General features: G+C 38.9%; 1 protein-coding gene across 1 annotated transcript; it reads left to right on the top strand.

The window, feature by feature from the left end:
* The first annotated feature begins 17,196 nt into the window (after positions 1–17,196).
* tmem119.S (transmembrane protein 119 S homeolog) lies at positions 17,197–21,193 on the top strand. The gene is made up of 2 exons (XM_018244015.2): positions 17,197–17,278; positions 18,942–21,193. The coding sequence occupies exon 2, from the start codon at positions 18,978–18,980 to the stop codon at positions 19,854–19,856; it is 879 nt and encodes a 292-aa protein (XP_018099504.1). The 5' UTR covers positions 17,197–17,278; positions 18,942–18,977; the 3' UTR covers positions 19,857–21,193.

The raw sequence follows: 21,193 nt of genomic DNA, 5'->3' as shown, positions 1-21,193 counted from the left end.
TCTTCTATATTTCTTTTCAATAAACTTTCATTTTTGGTGTTACTGTTCTTTTAAATCTCCTTTAATCTATCTAGTACACTGAATTCAGGTGATGTGGTGATCATTTTAATTTAAGAGCCAAATCGAGATAGAAAATAGTCTAAGGCACTTATAAGTAATGCATGGCTTCTGGGAATGTTCATATTGATATTATTCACTTATGACAACCCTCCACTGTGATAGGACTTTTGAGGTCTGACTTCAGATGATATTAAAAAGCCATATCTGCTCCTAGCTTCCGCTCATTTAAAAAAAAAAAAAAATGATTTTGTTGTCAGTCTTGAAATTCTCCAGAACTGATAAAAGATAATAAGATTTGCATAAAAGCACATACTTAAATGTATAGCCCTGCAGCAGTTTAGATGAGCATCTAATAACATCCTAATCCTAAACAGCCAGTAAGGCTATGGATACACAGACTGTTGTCAGCAACTCCATTGATTTGAATCCAATCAGCATGTCTGCAGTCACATATAGTGGAGCTGAAGCTGGGGTCAGTATTTGGGTTGACTTTAACCTGTGTCAACCTGTTGATTGGATTCAAATCAATGGAGCAGGGACACTGAGCAGATCTGCTCCTCTCAGCCTGAAAAATGTGCAGGCTGACAACAGCCTGTATGTCCATAGCCTAAGTTACTTTAATGTTAATAAATCAATATTATGTTATTAACTGAAAACTATGCTTAGCTGGTTAAATCCATTTAAAATGTATATTCAGTTTATATAAAACTATTACATAATTACTTTATAATGGAGGGTGGATCCTACCTCCAAAAGCACAAAGAGAATGATGGGGAACAGGGCATAGGGGATGCTGTTGCAGAAAATTGCAGAATAAAATAGAAAGACAACTATTCAGCCCAGGGGTGTAAAATCAGCCAGTCATTCTATAACTTACCTCCCTAAATCAGTGGGTTGAGTTGCTCAGAACATTCAGAGATTGTCAGATTTCACCCGTGAGCCACATTCAAATGTCAAAAGTGTTGGGGAGCAACACAAGCATGCTAAATTGCCTTGGGGTGCCAAATAAGGGCTGTGATTGGCTATTTGGTAGCCGCTATGTGGACTGGCAGCCTAGAGGAGGCTCTGCTTAGCACTATGCTTAGTTTTTATGCAATTAAAACTCACTTCCAAGCCTGGAATTCAAAAATAAGCACGTTTGCAGCTTTGAGGCCACTGAGAGCAACATCCAAGGGATTGGAGAGCAACATGTTACTCACAAGCTACTGGTTGGGGATCACTGCTCTAGAGTAAGTATAAAACTTACTTAAGCTAATAAAAAAAGTTTCCTTTTATTAGTTAAAAATTTCATACTGTTCTATGTCTGTACTCTAGATATGGGATACTGCAACTCCTTCTAGGTATCTAGTATCTAGGTATCCATAACCATATAAAGGCACAAAGCCACGTGGAATTAGAAGACACCACTCCAAGGTGATATTATGTATATGTTAAGATTGTAAATGTTTAGCAGCAGGGAGTACATTACTCTTCTAACAAATAACATTTTTTTAGTGTGCACCTGCATAGGGCTGGTAAGTGTAAAGTGGTAGACGTATGAAGAGTTGGTGGGGCTGGTCAGTTTAAATATCTAGGAAGTTTCCCAATTATATTATTATATGAGGTTTTGCTTTTAATGAAAAAAAGGTTTCACAAATGTAAAATTAACTTACAATGGGTTGTCCTACAGCATATGCACAAGAAAGGTTGGCTGAAGAATTTTTCCACTGTCTTGGTCAAAATTTCCAGACTTGACTGATTTTCTATTTCCTCCCTACAGCTGAAATTCTGTTATTCACATTGTTTGTGGCAGAACAATGATTTATTTGCCTTTTTGGCAACGGGAGATTTGATTTGCCTTATAAAGCCAATTTTCTAAAATTAACTTACAGTATGTTTGCAAGAAAAAAAGTCTCCCGAGTGAGTAACAGTCTTGAAATGGCACAGTGAGGCTTCTAGGCTACTAGTATCTACAATTCAAAGCTAGGTAGGAAATTGCTCTTATTTAAACTTTCAGGAGTCAAGAAGAGTGTAGTAGCCCTGTCCCTGGGACTTACAGAGATAGAAAAGAGTCGGTGTAATTGCATTTCAGTGTGTTCAGCACAAATCAAACAAATAAAATGACTTCCCCTTGTTTTTTTTCTTCTCCCACGGGACCCTCTACTACAGATGGATGATGCATTTCCACTATGAAAACAACTTCACAGATGCATTATAAATACTATTGCTAGCTGGAAAAATGATCACACAAATATAAGAGGATCGATTTAAAATATGCTCCTATTGGAAAAGAAGAATTACATATTATGAGGTTGATTGCTGAAAGGCAGCCCTGGATTATTTCTGTATCCCTCTGGAATTTAAAATCAGCTAGGAAAAACTTCCTCAAATTGTAATCTCACTCATTAACGGAGGCACATTATCCATTGAGAAATCTAAGTTTATCCATGAAGAAAACAGAATTTCATAAAGAAGCAGACACAACTGCCAGATTGTAGGTTTGTATATTCTACCTGGATATGCTTAGAAAAGACTTAGAAAATAGTTACGTTTATTCTGAATTCAGCTGCAGTAACATTAGCAAAAAAACACTTACATTTTAAAGAAATGTATATTGGAAACTTGCTTATACTTTACTTCCATCAGGAAATATGTTTTTTTTAAATTTATTTAGGTATTTATTTTTTGCTCTGATGCAACAAACAGATTTCCCTGGTCTTGTGTAATCTAATATCTTACCAGTATCTTATCAGCTTTTGTGTATAAAACAGAGAAATGTATGTCTCGTCTGCACCCCTGGTTCTGATACCTTTGCTCAAGGCAAGACTGCATTTCCCACAATGCCTGTTTTACAAGTCTGGCTTTAGCAGTGTCGTACTGAGATGCCAGTGGCCCACTGTAAAAACTTAGACCATGGGCCCACTTTCCAAACTATTATTCCGCCTCTACTCACTCAACCTCTTTATTCTCCTACTCTTTTATATCTACTTACTATACTATATTCTACCATTATTTAGCCTCTTTTATTCCATAAACAAATAGGGAATGACCATGAAATAGGCCAAATGGTTAGAAGCAAGAGTCCGACACTGGGCTTTAGTGTTCCACTTGTCAGAACCAGCAGTGCAAAGATTACAAAGAGATGGACACATATTACTTTCAGTTACAATTCCCTTTACAAATAACTTTAAAACTCTTGAAAGGGTTTAGTTTATATATAATGGAATGCTGTTTATTTGGGGGTTTACATCCTTTTTAATGGATCACTTCAAACAATAAAGCTTACGCAGATTTTGCTAAGAGAGTTTGGAACCTTGAATGAAGGAGCTGACAGTTGACTTTAGGGTGACTTTAAGCTTCATAGACGAGACTGCTAAATGATAAGTATTAAAAACAAAGAAGCAGTACATTGAGAAGAGCAAACAAGGAACAAAGCCTTTTCGGGGAACAGTATAAACATTTTTACCCCTTTCATCAGAAGGTCCATTCATTTCCATGCAGACAATCTTAGACTAGTAACCAAGAATTGGGTGAAGAAGTTAACAGAACTACAAAGAGGATGTACAGTTTACAGGTGAGATATCAGCTCTCAGGAAGGGAAGCAAAGGTATATGGGCTAAAATAGAAGTCTAATAATAACAGGCCATTTCCATTGTGATGACAGCAAAGATCTAAGATAATATGTCAGACTCTGCGTTACACAAGCGCTTCTAGTTTAATGAAAAATCACCATTAACAGGGTGGTTTAACTTCTTCTATGTCAAAGAATGGCTAATTCTAAACAACCTTTCAAATGACCTTCATTTTTCTGTTATAGTTTTTAATTGATTTGCCTTCTTCTTTTGACTCTTTCCAGCTTTCAAATGGGGGACACTGACTGCATCTCAAAAACAAATGCTTAGTAACATAACTAATAACTGCTAATAATAAAACATGAAATTGAATTGCAGTTAATTTAAAGGTGAACATCCCCTTTAAAAACAACTCCTAGGGCTTCGTATTTTCAGCAACAGCACTTCTTTGTTTGTACTCAGAGGATTTTTCAGAGGATCTATTTGTAAATATCTATTCTGAAACAGTATTTAAAAAGAACACACACTGTAGTTAGGATTTAAGGAATCCTGCTGTTAAGGCAGAAAATAACCTTAATGCAATGCTATGGTAATGTGCATTAGTTAGAGCCGCTCCGTCCATACTGTCTCAATATATGGCTGACCTCCTTGGCAGTGAGGGGGCTAAAAATGTCTTGGATGTGTTGCTTCTCTGTAACTGCACATAGCACTGTGTTACAAACTGTATTTACTTACAGTATATGTTACTGTGCCAGTATAACTTGTGGTATTGCACTATTCATTATTTTGACACTGAGCAGCCTGTGTTGCCTGCACTCTCCTCTATAATTTGCCCTGGATAAAATAAGGATAACACAGTTTACTTTGAAATCATAACCTCTGCTATTGCAGGTTATCATTGAAAGTCGGCCCAGACCCAAATTCTACTAATTTGCTCTTGCCTTGATTAAAGTCTGGCTGCAACAGAAAATGAAAGGTCTGCAAGCTAAATGGCAGAAACCAGCTGGAATGATCATGTGAAGGACGATTTATTTGGTTACCCTGAAAATAAATGTACTAAATAAATGTACTGCTTATTAATATGGGGAGAACGGCAACAGGTTTACAAGTAAAATTTGGTCTGTGTGCAGTATGATTAACTAGTATATTATTGCCGCCAACAAATGTAATGGGCCCAGTATTGTACCTGTGGCTTTCACAACATATTAAATTGATTATCAGCAGGGCTGATGGCATTGCTGCTGGGAGATGTGACTATTGAATTCACAAGACAAAATACTGAAGCACGCAATTGGATGCTCACAGTAACATTGTGGACACCCTTTTCAAGCTGATAAAAGCATCATATTAGTGCACTGATCCCTAACCAGTGACTTGCTAGCAACGTTCTACCTCAATCGATGTTGCTCTCAGTTACATAAAAACAGGCGATATTTTAAAAGCAATTCTTGGTGGCACAAAGAGACAAGAGTAATGACAAACAGAGAGTACTGCAGACTGGCAGTCCATACTGCACTAACAAACAGAAAGAAATGCTAATATATGGAACTTTGTGCATAGGCAATGGTCTGCTTATATTATTGATAAGACTAGGACATCATCATTTAAAATATATATGTATATATTCCCCTGAAAGAGATCAAAATAAATCACAATATTTAAGCACCTTTTGCTATGTGTGTGCCATCTGAATCTTCTTGGTTACTGCTGTATATATGGAACTGTTGAGCAGCAAAGTTCCCAGATAGAGCACCACTGAAACGTTACGTGACCCATGGAGTTCGGATTTTATTAAAGTACATGTATATATTTACAGTCTATCAATACAACATATCCCCATGACATGAAAAAATGGAGCACTAATGGTTCTTTTGGTTCCGCTAAGAGGACCTTCTCAAGACTTCGCACTCCCATGAGTGATCCACGTTTTCATGTGGATAGTCAGTTCTTTTGGAAGCACCTGGGACATTTTCTCCTATAATGGGAGTGTCTTACAATTATTTGTTCCCTTACGCCCCATACGGCAGCAACCGTGAGATTTATCTTCTTCCCTGTTAGGTAGGACAAGTGGCCAATCACAATTTAACTAACTTATTGGAATCCCTATCTAGGATTGAATTAGTGGTAGATTTTTTGTGTGATTCCACAATAGAGAGTACTAAGATGTCTGCAAAAGCTATGGCACTTTCCACCATGGCCAGAAGAGCTCTATGATTATAACGTGGTCGGCTGATGTTACATCTAAAAACAGCTTCTGTTTCATGGGATTTGAACCTGGGCGTTTGTTCGGATCAGAACTTGACAAGCTTATATGGTCCATTTCAGGCTCTAAGGGAGCCAAACATCTTCCGTAGGAAACTGCTCAAGGAGTTATTCTCCCTAAAGAGAATCTAGCTTTCAGAAACCAAGAGACCAAGAGGCAGAGCTGTGCAGGGTGTTTTTCGTCCATTCAGAAATTCCCTCTCCAGGAAGAATGAAAGAGGGAGTGATGGACACTCAGCTCAGAGGAAGAAGACTACCTTCAGACAGTCCAAGGTCTTTGGAACCGCATGGAAGCCTCCATGTCTTCGAATTTCAGGGAGTTGAGGGCAGTCTACAATGCAATCTCAGTTTTTCAGAACCAAGATGGTGGTTGAGATGGAAAGATCATGACTGTGGCATATATCAACAGACAGGGGGGAACCAGATCCGGAGTGCTGAACAGGGAAGTTTCAAAGATCCTCTCTTGGGCAGAGATGATTGTTCCCAGGATTTCAGCAGTCCATATAAGAGGAGAAGACAATATCCTCGCGGATCAACACAGCAGGAAATGTCTGAGGCCGGGGGAGTGGATGCTGGATCAGGAAATTTTCCAGAAAATTTACCATCATTGGGGCCACCCTTGTATAGATCTGATGGCAACCAGAGGAAATCAGAAGATAGATAGAGTCTGTTCACTGAACAGACAGGATTGTGCTCTCTGAACAGACAGGATTGTCATTGACGCTATGTCATTTAGGTGGGATTTTCCCTTAGTATACATTTTCCCACTCTGCCGATGATCCCAAGAGTCTTGCAGAAGATCAGACAGGAACAGGCGAATGCCATCTTTATAGCACCATTTTGGCTCAGGAGGAGCTGGTTTTCCCTTCTGAAGAGAATGTCCAGGAATGACTACTGGATATTTCCCCAGATTCCCTCACTTCTGACGCAGGGGGTCCTATGGTGCCAGAATCTGCAACTACTTCAGATGACTGCTTGGAGACTGACAGGTCCATACTAGAAGCCCAGGGGCTGTCTACTGAGGTGAATGACATCCATATTCAGTCCAGAAAAAGATCTACGAATAGAGTTTACTCAAGAATTTGGAAGATTTTTCAAAAGTGGGGAGCCAAGCATGTGATTGGGAAGGAGTTATCTTCCACCAATACACTCCTTAAGTTTCTACAGTAGGGGTTTGACAAGGAGCTGGCAGTAAATACACTCACGGTGCAGATTTCGGCTCTGTCAGCTCTCTTCAATAAACCACTGTCCTCGTTGGCCCTCATTAAGGGGTTTCTCAGGGCCATATCTAAGATTCGGCCCAGACAGCTCTAACCTTTTCATGCATGGGATTTATCGTTGGTGTTGGAAAAGTTGTCTAGAAATCCCTTTGAGCCCTTGGAAGAATGCCCCCTAAAATGTCTTTCTTTCAAGGCTTTATTCCTGGTAGCTATTACATCAGCTAAGAGAATTGGAGAATTGCAGTCTTTCCCCGTCAAAGAACTTTACCTGGTGTTTTTACCAGACTGAGTAATCCTGAGACCTCTTCCCTCGTTCATGCCGAATGTAAATTCCTTTTCCAACAACAATCAGGAGATTGTGCTTACATATATAAACCAAGCAGGAGAAGAACAAGAAACGCTATTGCTCCTCCTAGATGTTGGTCGAGCTATCAAGGAGTTTTGCAAGTGTGAAAATCTGTTTGTCTCATTTTCTGGAAAGAACAAAGGTATAAAGGCAGCCAAGTCTTCCATTTCTAGATGGATTAAGGAAACAATTCAGATGGCATATTTTAAAGATGGCCGCATTCCTCCCTTCAGGATCAGGAGCCATTCCACCAGAAACATCTCCACATTGTGGGCAGAAGCAGCAGGAGTGTCTATGGACAATATCTGCAGATCAGCCACTTGGAGTAACCCGAATACATTAATACAGCACTACAGGACATCTCAGCATCTCAGGAAGATTCCTTTGGTAGGAAAGTTCTCCAGAAGATGATGTAACTGGATCCAGCCCTTATCTTGCTAACTCTCACGGCTGCTGCCGTAAGGGAATGAGTAAATTTTATACTTACCGAAATCTACTTTTCCCTTAGTCCCTTCAGCAGCAAAAATTGTCCCACCCTAATACAATTCTTGCATTCTGTTTGTGTGCTTTTTTTATGCACTGGTGATGAGGGGGAGTTTACTCCTATTTATAGGCATGGTTACTTAAATTGTGATTGGCCACTTGTCCTACCTAACAGGGAGGGAGATAAATCTCACGGTTGCTGCCAAGGGACTAAGGGTAAGGGCACATGCTGCTATTTTGAGAGATAAGTTGCCCAGCGACAAATAACTTCTTTAGGCGACCAATATCCTGGAACAGCCTTCCCGCCGGCTAGAATGTAAATCGTCGGCAGAATGGCAGTCGGATCGATTCGCTTTCCGAAGTTGCCCGAAGTTTCCTCGTGAGGCAACTTCGGAAAACTAAGCACTCTGAGTGCCATCCCACCGGCGATCTCAATACAATCTCGGTACTGAGATTAACTGGCCCCTACATTGTTTATACCTCTGATTCAGACTATAAACTCCAGTATTTTTCACACCTGTAATCCCACCTGCATTGTTCACACTTGTAACATCTCTATTGTTCACACCTCAGACCTAGACTGAAAGTGCCCACATTGTTCACATGTTCACATGTTCACACTCATACAAACTGCTCGAGCGAAACCAGCACTGTGTCACTGTATATAGCACAGTATGAACTGGTCATCTTAGAGTCCTGATAGGCTTCCCTGTATCCTGCCTTCCCTATGCTCCCTGTGTGTGCCATACTCTGCCTGCCTTATGCTCCCTGTGTGCGCCATACTCTGTCTGTCCTATGCTCCTAACTATAGGAGACTGCCTTTTCTTAATTCAGAGCTTTCTGGATTGTATGTGGATTATTATCTGTCCAGAGTTGCTTTTGTATACATGTATATAAACACTTGCTTGAATTCAGTGTTTCCTGTTTACAAATGCATGCATGTCAAAAGCATTCTGAGTATTACAAAGTATATGTTTACATATATTTACATTACACATTGCAATTAAGATACCAGTCATTTAAAAACTAGCTTCATCTGTCTGGTTATTCTAAACAGAACACATATTTCCCTTTTTAATAAATTCGATTTTATAAACAAACACTGCAAACTGTAAAATGTATCTTTAATTATTATCTCCAATGGCCTTTACACTTCTAGCTAGAACCTTGATTTATTCATGGGAAGACAAATATAACAAAATCTGATTTCCTGTGTAGAGTGGATCCATTTTTTTTCAAAGTCAGATTGCACCATAGTTAATCATCTGAAAGATCTATTTGGAATCATGCCCCTGGGAAAATAGTAAAAAAAGATTCTGCACCATTCCTCCCTCTTTTCCCAGAGAAAATAAATCCCACTTTATCTCATATTTGATCCCCTTGTCTGCAAAGTCACAGATACTGAAAGAACCTTCACTTAAAAAATTGTTCTGGTGTCATGAGAGCATAAAAGTCTTCTGCAACATGGCACCCTTTAATATTACACTTGCAATGACAACAACAACATGTTACATTCATATAGACAAATACAAGAGGTCCTCTGCACTCAACGCATTATCAATATATTTAGGACATTGAGACATTTTGTGCCTTAAGCGACTAAAAATGCCTTAGGGTCTGGCCACACGGGCAGATTCAGAGAGATAAGTCGCCAGGGGACAAATCTCCTCTTCTTCGCGGCGACTAATCTCCCCGATCTGCCTTCCCCTGCCTTCCGCCAGCTAAAATGTAAATGGCCTAGGGGCAGGCACACGGAGCACTTCGTTTTCCAAAGTCACTCAAAGTTTCCTCGTGAGGCAATTACGGGCGACTTCGGAAAATTAAGCGCTCCAAATGCCTGCCCCCAGGCCATTTCATTTTAGCTGGTGGAAGGCAGAAGAAGGCAAATCGGGCAGATTATTCGCCGTGAAGGAAAGGAGATTTGTCGCCTGGCGACTAATCGACCCCGAATCTGCCCCTGTGGCCAGACCCTTACCTTTTAAACAAAACAGGGATTGTTAGTCCATATCAAGATACAATTATAGATTAGCACCACAGGCTATGGAAAAAAAAAACAAATTACAGAACCTAGTACAATATTGTTCATATTCAGTGCAGTCAGTGTTACAACACAAATCTGTGTGTGTCTTAAACCATAAAAAGCCTATGCACATATTGTTTGTTTGTGTTCTAAAGTGCTATAGTGATTTCTACAAAGTGCCACATGCTGAGTTTTACGGATTGAAGAAAACACCATTGCACCTTATTTTAAATCATTTTACCTTTTGAAGCAAGCACTACAAGCACCTTGTTCAGAAAAGGAACTAGAGGGGGGCGGGCACTGGCAAAGGACGCCCAGCCAGGCCCCCGGCCCCCTTCGTAAACCCGGAACTGGCCGGGATATGCGCGACGCGCGGACTGCCGGGGGGCCCTGAGGGGATGCTGGCCCTGGCCCGCTCGTATCCCCTGCTCCCCCGGTAGTTCCGCCCCTGACCTTGTTTGACTTAATTATAATCTTATTTTGGAGATAGCACCTTGTTGAAATCACTATAGCACTTTAGAACACACACGAAAAATCTGTGCCTAGACTCTGTATGGTTCAAGACACAGATTAGTGTTTTAACACTTTGGTGACTGCACTGAATACTAACAATACTGCACTAGGTTCTGTTATTTGTTTTTTCCATAGCCTATGGCGCTGATCTACAACTGTGTCTTGATTTAATGATCCAGTGGAGGAACTGTGAAAAAGATTGGCAAAGGAAAAAATTCTGAGGGTTTACTTTTCCTTTAAATCTTACAAATTGTGTTTGGTTTTGCAATTTTATCGCTGTGAATTGTTTGTCCATATATTGCAATATACTGAAGCTGGCCAACTACATCAAAAATGTCACATTCATAGGTCTCACATTAATGCTTAGAACATGTCTATAGACTTACATGCAAACTGTCTGGGCCAAGATATGAGAAGTGGTCACCCAAACAGTTAATTTTACAGTTAACTAAAGTTAATTTACTGCATATTAAAAGGCCAGATGATCATGAAATTTTTGGAGCAGACCGGGTCCTCCAGTTATGTAGCCCTGATGTACAATAATATGCAGATAAAAGCATTTCCACCCCTGAAGAGATTTTTCTAAAGATTTTTAGAAAGCCAAAGGCAAAGTAAACCCTGATTATAGTGTTTTTTCATTTAAAGGAGAAGGGAAGGCGCTCTTTACTTGGGGTTGCCAAAATGAAGCACCCCCAAGTGATAGTATATACTTACCTCACACCCAGGGCCAGTGCTCCTACCAGCAGAAAACTGCACCAGGTTCTTCTAGCTAGCACAAGGGAGCGATTGGCTTTCGGCTTCTTCTTGTGAAAAGCCGAACTTTAAGAAGTTAGCTATTTCGTTCTACTTCGCATGCGTCTGCCCCGTGAAATTTGAAGAAAGAAAGTTGATTGCTCTGTGGTGCTCGCTGGAAGAACCCCCGGGCCAGTGCAGTTTTCTCCTGATAGGAACATCAGCCAGGGATTTGAGATAAGTATATATAATCACTAGGGGGTGCCTAACTTTTGCCATCCCCCATTGAATTCGCCTTTCCTTCTACTTTAAACCAGTCAGCATGTCCAGTTTGGTACGATCTTAATTAAAGCTCTGTTAAAGGGGTAGTTCAACTTTAAGTTAACTTTTAGCATGACATAGAATGGCCAATTCTAAGCACTTTTTTAATTGGTCTACATTTTTTCTTTTTAAGTTTTTGAAACATTTGCCTTCTTCGTCTGACTCTTTCCAGCTTTGAAATGGGGGTTATTGACTAAAGAAAAACAATTTTCTTCTAAAAAAACAAACAAATGCTATTTAATTCTACAAATGTATTATTTACTAGTCATCTTTCTATTCAGGCCCTCTGCTATTCCTATTCCAGTCTTATTTGAATCAATGCATGGTTGCTAGGGTAATTAGAACCCTATAAACCACATTGCTAGAATTGCAAACTGGAGAGCTGCTGAATAAAAAGCTAAATAACTCAAAAACCCCAAATAATAAAAAATGAAATGCAAATTTTCTCAGTATAACACTCTCGTCTACATCATACTAAAAGTTAATTTTTAAAGCAGAGCAACCCGTTTAAATGGCAAGTTCAGCCCAGTATAGTGTATTTTACAGCAACTTCTGCATGGCTTCCGTGCATACACAGGTTGGCACCATTGAAGCAAACGAAGAGTTCCTAAGAAAAATCCAGTTTTACCTGCAAGAGTGAGTAACCAAGCTCCCTTACAACCAGGGTTGGCCCTCATGGGCCCCCGCTGACCCAGGCCCACTCCTCAGATTTGCTGTCCCCTAAATTAAAGATTATCGGCACTTGCATGATGCGACGCGGCGAAACGGTGTGCGCACGCATGGCGACGCTGTTTCATTTGGGCGTCGGCAATTTGTGGCAACAGAAATTGTATTATTATTTGTCAGAATTGTATATGTTCTGCAGCAATCCCCAATTTATATGCCCAAGGTGCTCTTTGCTAGAAAAAACTGTAATACTCTTTCTCTGCAATTATATTATTTTTATCTCTAGATGTTCATGAAAGAAGTAGTGATGGGTGAATCTGACCCTTTTCCCTTCGCTGTAACTTCACAAAATGGTGAAAAATTCTTCACATGCATTGAAGTCTATGGGTGGCAAAGGTTTTTTTTTTGAGGTGCGACTATTTTTTGATGTGTGACCATTTTTTTTCACGCATTGGAGTCAATGGCCATCTTTTTCACAGTGAAACATGGTGAAACCTGGCAAACCATTTAGCTCATCACTAGAAATAACAACTGTGTGTGGGGAGATTGGCAAAGGTCAACTCAAGTGTATTTCTTCTACCTCTCATCTGAAATATGTATCTGTACCCTGATTTTGAAAAGATCTCTTCTAGATCCTTCACTTACAAACTTTAGAAACAATGGCACATACCAGGTTCTCATTAATTACAAACACATGAAAAGTGTGGCAATCATGCTTCTAAACTTTCTAGGTATCTCTCCTTATGGGGTAACTCACAGCTCACAACATGCTTTTTAATTACAGTTTTATAATAAAGTATTCCTATCTATGATAATTGAATTTACTGAGACAAGAAGATCCCCAAAAAGATCGTTTCTGATCTCTAGAGACTAATTAAGGAATCTACAATAGACTGCAAAACATCAGAAACAGATCTAGATAAGATTGAGATGCAGTTTTAGCCAACTATTTTTTCTAGGTTTCTACAAAAGACTGGCTAATTCAGTGTTAACTAAATCACCAATGTAATCTAATCTAGGTTAAACTGTAAAAAACATTTGGTAGACATCTGTCAAACATGTGTTCGAGATACAACATAGCATTAGGTACTTTCTTTTATTTATATATTATGGTTTTGCCCCGTTATTGAATTATCCTGGATGGATGAATGATGGGAGACATACTATGCCATAGATCCATCTGACACACAAGAGCGATGAATATCCTGCAATTTATATTGTTGTAAATGGTGCTTAGTGATGTCATCATTTAAAATAAGTGCTCAGTGACGTAATTTGTAACTTCTGTATTATAAATAATAATGTATACCCTTTGGTAAAATATGAGGATATAAAATCACAGGGCCTTTGGACTCTTGCCTTTATAATTTCCTAAATACATAATTTGTGCCTCATTGTCACCCCCTCCCTCCCCCGCTACTCTCACCTCTGGTTTCAAATCCAAATTTCCATTTTGGCAACTGGATAAAAGTACTACTGTTAAGTTATTGTGAAGACCATGGGAGGTAAGATGTCCTGTTATGGCCCAAGTGGTTGTTGGGTTGTTTTATTTCCTTTTTTAAAATAATAAAACTGCAGTGAAAGAATGGAAAGAAGTGTGTTTTATTTTTTTGGTGCACATTTTGATGTTTTAAAAAGAAATCCAAAGGTAACATACACGTGTGTTATTTGAAAAATATTTAAAAACTAAACATTATTGCAGTGGGATGAAGATTTTTATGCACACTCCACTTCCTGTCACTGGTGCCTTGTTGTTACACTAATATGCAATATCCCCTCTTTATCAACGTATGGAAAGTTCTGAATACAGAAGAATGAATATTACAAAGTTCTAGTTCATAAATTCTAAATTGCTGTTAGTTAAGCAGTATTGCACATTTCTGTTCTGTAAAGTTATGTCAAATGTGTTACAAAATGCTGCATAATACTGAATCAACTTCTGGATACAGTTTCCCTTTATTAAAACGAACCCAAGCATTTTATAGCAGCGTAACTGGCAAGACTCCATGCTGACAGCCCCTAAGGTCAGGAAGCCTATAACAATTGCCTTTTTTTGTCCACTCCTACCACCGGCTCTGCCTGCAAGGGATTTAACTGGTTAAGAGCAATCTGCTGAAAAGTCACTGACCAAGAACTTTTAATGTAAGAAATGCTGTGTGTGCTTTTATTTTCTGGGCATTGAACAGAAAATGTGTTTTGGGTCTGTGGAAAGCATGATTTCAGCTTTATGAGACACTGCCACAAGCCCACAACAGACAGCAGTGTGATTTCCTTCAGAAAAAGAATTGTCAAACTAATTTATTTTAAAGGAGAACTAAACCCTAAAAATTAATATGGCTAAAAATGCCTTACTTTATATAATGAACTTATTGCACCAGCCTGAACTTTCAGCTTCTCAAAAACAGCAATGATCCAGGATTTCAAACTTGTCACAGGGGGTCACCATCTTGGAAAGTGTCTGTGACACTCACTGTAATGCTCAGTGGGCTCTGAGCAGCGGTTGAGAAGCTAAGCTTAGGGGTCGTCGCAAATTATCAAGCAGAAAATGAGGTTGGTCTGTAATATAAGCTGATGCTACAGGGCTGATTATTAAATTCTGATGCTTATTGCACTGGTTTCTGTGCTGCCATGTAGTAATTATCTGTATAAATTACTTATCAGTCTTATAGTGTGACATTTATATTCTATGTGTACTGTATATTGTGAGTGGCTCCCTAAGCTCAGTAAGTGACATCAGCACAGAGCATGTGCAGTGAATCAGCAGAAAAGAAGATGGGGAGCTACTGGGGCATCATTGGAAGCACAGATCTTCCCTGCTAAAGGGTTGTGGTTGCCTTAGGCTGGTACAGAAGCCCAAAACATAATGTACAATATTTCTAGCCCACTTCTTTAGGTAAGCTTTAGTTCTCTTTTAAATGTTAGAGGACAATATTGAAAACAACATAACATTTATTTCTTTTTTGTGATTTTAAAGGAGAGCCATTCAATTTTCTGCACAGCATGCTGGGAAATACAAGAATATAGACAGGGTGCTTTGCGCTCCATTTGTACATGAGACCTTATAAGTTTGTTATGTAGAAAGGACATTTTAGATGCCTTGTTTTTTTTGCTGAGTAAAACAAAATCCTTCCTCGTTATTGCGGGGTAATGCCAAGCAAGCAATCTACCATTTTTCATGCCAATTACCAGCTGACAAAGAAACAGAGCTTGTAGTTAATAATAAACATTCTGCCCTTCATCAAAACACAAACGTAATACTTTCATTTCATGCAGACGTGTATTTTGGCAATTTATTATGCAGCAACAATAACACTTTTGCCACATTTACCCATGGAATTTCAATTGAAAATTACACTGCACCAAACTTGTTTCTGTTATACCACTGGTAAGAATTTTCATATTTAAAGGGATCCTGTCATCAGAAAACATGTTTTTTTCAAAAGGCATCAGTTAATAGTGCTACTCCAGCAGCCTTCTGCACTGAAATCCATTTCTCAAAAGACCAAACAGATTTTTTTATATTCAATTTTGAAATCTGACATGGGGCTAGACATTTTGTCAATTTCCCAGCTGCCCCTGGTCATGTGACTTGTGCCTGCACTTTAGGAGAGAAATGCTTTGTGGCAGGCTGCTGTTTTTCCTTCTCAATGTAACTGAATGTGTCTCAGTGGGACATGAGTTTTTACTATTGAGTGTTGTTCTTAGATCTACCAGACAGTTGTTATCTTGTGTTAGAGAGCTGTTATCTGGTTACCTTCCCATTGTTCTTTTGTTTGGCTGCTGGGGGGGGAAGGTAGGGAGGTGATATCACTCCAACTTGCAGTACAGCAGTAAAGAGTGATTGAAGTTTATCAGAGCACAAGTCACATGACTTGGGGCAGCACGGAAATTGACAATATGTCTAGCCCCATGTCAGATTTCAAAATTTAATATAAAAAAATCTGTTTGCTCTTTTGAGAAATGGATTTCAGTGCAGAATTCTGCTGGAGCAGCACTATTAACTGACTCATTCTGAAAAAAAACATTTTTCCCATGACAGTATCCCTTTAAGGATTTGAATTAAGTTTAGGTTTGATGTAGTATGATGTTGCAATTGGATTTCATTATTTTTTTTGCATTATTTAGCTTTATATTCAGCAGCTCTCCAGTTTGTAAGCACCCTGGTTGCTAGGGTCCAAACAATCGTTCACTGATCAGAATAAGAGACCAGAATATGAATAGGAGAGGACCCGAATAGAAAAGATAAGCAATAAAATTTAGCAATGACGATAAATCTGTAGCCTTATAAAGCATTATTTTAGATGGGTCAGTGACCCCCATTTGAAAGCGGGAACGAGTCAGAAGAAGAAGGCAATTCATTAAAAAACTATAAAACAGAAAAAATGAAGGCCATTTGAAAGGTTGCTTAGAATCGGTCATTCTATAACTACTTAAAAGGTAACCTGAAGTTGAACCACAAAACGTGATCCTTGGTGCAGGAGACAAGGCTTTACATCAGGGGTAGTCAACATTTTTTTTATCCATGCGACAGATTCAAATGTAAAAAAAAGTTGGAGAGGTTATTGATGTGATCTGGCAGCCTACGTGAGGCTTTATTTGGCATGGTTTTATGCAACTAAAGCTTGCCTTCAAGCTAGCCACTGGTCAGGGATCTCTGCTTTACATGGCACAGCAGTAATCTTCCAGTCACTTTGATTTGTAACAAGCCTTTTTGCCATTAAATATATGGCCAAAAATGAAAAACAGCTCACTTTGCAAAATGTAATAAAGTTGTCTACATCATTTAAGTCTTTTTGACGGCATTTTAATATTACTGCTTAATTTTAGATCAAAAAAGACATAACACCGCAAAGCACTCTGCGGCAGCCTGGTTTATTAAGGGGGTGTGTGGAAATTTATGTGTGCCTCCCAGACACCAAAAGGGTTAATATTCCGCCCATGGATCCAGAAGGATGCACAGAAAAGGCAGGAGGGATCTTATTTTAAGGGTTGAGCCACCCCCCTTTTTCCCTCTCTTTTAATGAAAACAGTCTGCATAAGGCAGAGTTGGAGTCTGGCTATCAAGGCAGACAGGCAGCAGGAAATTGCAAGGCTGGAAAATACAGTAAGTTCTTAAATCACCCCCTCCTCTAGCTAACTAACATCTCAATCCTTACAGGAATTGGGCAGCGGTATATACATAAATATATTGTGTTTATATGTACCTGGGCACAGGTCTATATAAACATATTGTGTTATTAACTATAGTACCTATGAACAAGTCATAGTCGTAAGCTGCTGTCATATTATTACTGAAATGACCATGTATGAAGCATGATGCTGCATGATGTTACCAGTGACTTTTATTTATATCTTGGTATAAGAATGATGAGAAATGTGTTGCATGGCTTAATAAAGCAACTCATTCTGGCACTGAGATAAATCAGAAATGAACTGGAACTATTTGAGTATCAAGACACATTTTTAGAAATAATTCATATTTATGGAAAAAACACCAAATGACTGTCAAAATACTGTGGCTTTAAGACATTTTGACTTAATTATAGTAACGTACGAGGTATAAAAGGATCATCTAGAAAATGAACTCCCATGCCAATTTAGCCTCCAGATGTAAAACATTTTCTCCAAGCAGACCAGTGTGACTGGGTAGAGAGGTCCCCAGGGACAGAAATGTGCAACAAAAAGGCAGACATAGGCCAGATGTGCTTGCTAAAGTTTTAAGAGGGGTTGGGGGGGGGGGGGTTGGGGCGGATACAGAGGCAGGATTTGATTCTGTATGTTTGCAGGGAAAGCCAGTGGGGTTTCTGGAAAAAATCAATGCACTGTTCAACTCTGTTTTCATCTTATTATGTCTGCCATAAACTGTTCTCATAGGTAACTAGAGGCCACTAATGGGAGAAGTCTTGTTACATTCTAACAATATCTATGTGACTTTACTAGCATGACATAGTAATGACTGATAGAAATTCCTTTTTCTTGCGAGTCCTTGGGATGTCACAGTGGTGGACCTCCAGCTGTTGTGAATTCCAGGCTATTCATGCCAAGTTGTTAAGTTAGCTAAGGATGCTGGGGGTTGAAGTACACAAAAACAATGCTGTTTAGTAATCTGGTATATTTTAATTTTTAGCATTTTTTTTCCAGCATATGTAGATCTGTGTTTCATCTGAAATACACAGAATAGATGTAAGTGAAGTAGGAGAAGGGCAATAGGTCGTGGGGGGCTGTGGAACTTGAGCCTGAATCCAAATGGAAAACAATAAATGCAACTTAGGACATGCAGCCTGTAAGACCCCCCCCCCCCAGATTTAGATCCCATCACCACCATGCAGGGAGTAGAAGTTAAACTACAGTAATTACAAATATATACCTGTTGCTTCTTTGCAGTAGAATCTGTCCTTTGTTTGATTATCAATATTTTTTTCAGCCAAGCAGCCCGTGTCTTCCAAAATAACATTTATTTTTACATATATTATACATATTACACCTTATATATAAACATTGGAGATTAAGATGCAATTCTTAAACTTTAAAAGAGAGTTTCACTGAAGTATCCAGGATACTCGTAAGTGTTCGTAATGGAATCTTCTGGACTAAGACCTCAATGTCATGGTTAATGAGTCATTCCATATAATTATATGTCCATAAATAAATGAAGGTTCCTTTTTGCCATACAAATAGGGTTTTAAAATTATGTGTTCCTCTCCAAAGATTTTCCAGTTAGCTCAGAGCTATATCCCCAACTGACGTGCTGCTTTTTTCTTTCACAGAATCAAAGATAAGAAAAGGAGATCTGCTGAATAAGTATGGCATGCCTTAAGATCGTCTGCGTGTTCCTTATAATAACTTTCCCCTTGTGCCTAGCAAGATATACAACTTCTTATTCAGACTTACCAGCAGGCAGCGGAGATGGAGAACTTGTGACAGCGATGTCTCCTAATCAGAGCCACGATCTTATCAACCTTACAACAGAAGGTCCAGGGTCATTTTCTAATGGAACAGCGAACCATGTTAATATATTTGACAAAATAACAAAATTCCTTAAAGAATACATGTTGCTTGCCATTGTAGTTGGTACCTTAATTATAATGTTGATATTTGTAGTGTGTGGTGCTATAATTATGAGCCACAAACACAAGGCATCTGCCTACTACCCTTCTTCATTCACACAGAAGGAGTATGTCAATCACAAAGATAGATCTGGTGGGACAAAGGCCTTTAATGAAATTCCAGAGAAAGCTCAGGATGCCAAGGCTGAAGAAGTTCAAGACAGTAGTAAACAGCTCCAGGCGGACATCCTTAATGTTGCTCAGAACTTAAAATCCCCAGCTAAAGGTGGTAGCAACAAAGAGGAACACAAAATACAAGAGGAAACCAATGATCCCAAAGTGGAGACTACAACTGAAGACAAAAATGGGGCTACTAATGATAACACTCATGTAGAATCTCCCTCTGGAGAAGCGGAAGAAAATCAAAGTGAGCGTGCAAACGAACCAAACCCTACTAACTGCCCTGAGGAACCTGCTGCTAACTTAGGCGAGCAGAAGAATCAAGAGGAGGTAATTGAAGTTGTGGATGAGACCAACCCACACCCATGTGTTCCTCCTCTAGCAGAAAACAGCCCATGCAATGAACAAGAAGCACAGGAATCTCATCAGCAGCCTTCAGATACATGTAGAGTTTAAACAAAGGGTTACATCTAAGAAATTAACTATTTTATTCATGCAAAAAACAAGGACCTGTAGGGCAAATATGTTCACCTTGTTCAGCTGGTCATAACATCAGAAGAACCACACACTCATCCAGATAGATATTTTATACAAACCTGTAAAAACCTCAAACACAAAACTAGAGCTAAAGCTTTGGCAATGTTTTAGGAAGACAAAATGTTTTCCCAAACATCATTACTGCTCATTACCCACCCAGCAGCAATATTCTTTATCCTAAAAATGATAGTAGGCTAAGGCAAATTGAACTCACTTACCTCTGGGACAAAATTATCATTGACATTACCAATAAAATAGTTATTGTATGAATTTGTCAATGTCAAAAGCATTCATGAAGATTACATGGCAGTTTAACGTTTTTCTCCTGAATTATTGTTAACATATAAGTGTAGAAGGATGTACACATACTGGCTGATACGGGTAAAGAAGACCTTGCTCATTACAACTTACAATATAAAAGCAAATGTGGTATTCGAAAGAATGAAGTAATCCACCTTGAAAAAAAAATACCATGGGGTAAAATAAACCTGTTAGCCCTGCAGAACCAGAGTCAGCGCAATCATATCTAACCTCAGCCTGTTGCCAAACTACACTTCTCAACAGCTAAAGATTGACAGTGAATGTGAGGAATTGAAACCCATCAGGGCAAAAAGTGATGCCAAAGGGGTCAAATGTACAGCAGTTAAAAAGGACTGTAATTAAATGACTTGTGATTGTCCCCAAAAACAGACTGTGTACAAAAGCTTATTTCCATGTTCAGAGGACAAATAGTAAAACCTAGTGTTTTTGTATATTTCACAGGATGGAAGGCTTCACCTTCAGAACAGTTATGCAAGTTTTTTTTAAGTTTGTTGTTATTTGCTTACTTGCGTTGATTCCTTATTCGTTTTCATTATTGTAATTTGTGTTACAGAGAACATAAAAAGAAATGGTAAAGATAAGCCTGCAAATAGTGATATAAGTGATATTGTTTTAGATTTGCATAAGATCTATTTTTTCACAGATAAGACAGCAGGGAGTGTGATCTCGGGGAGCTTGGCAGCAGAATGGGGAGCCTATAGTGTAGGGCTAACATTTCATAGTGTTTTAGCTTTTTGTTTTTTCCCAATGAGTTCAGGGCTACTTTAGCATGGGGTAAACAGGACATTTGTCCTGGTGCCACTGATTAGAGGAAAAGTTTGATTTGTGTAATGAATTGAATTTTTAATATTTGGCAGTGATAGTCAACCTGCGACTTTTAACATTTTGAGGGCCACAGCTAGAGCACCCCTGATTAAATATTTAATTTTTCTAAA

This window comes from Xenopus laevis, chromosome 1S (genome assembly GCF_017654675.1).
Source record: "Xenopus laevis strain J_2021 chromosome 1S, Xenopus_laevis_v10.1, whole genome shotgun sequence".
Classification (NCBI taxonomy): Eukaryota; Metazoa; Chordata; class Amphibia; order Anura; family Pipidae; genus Xenopus; species Xenopus laevis.
This window is presented reverse-complemented; position numbering and strand designations above follow the sequence as displayed.

Coding starts and splice junctions, on each gene's coding strand:
- tmem119.S (XM_018244015.2), top strand. CDS start 18,978: ATGGCATGCCTTAAGATCGTCTGCGTGTTCCTTATAATAACTTTCCCC.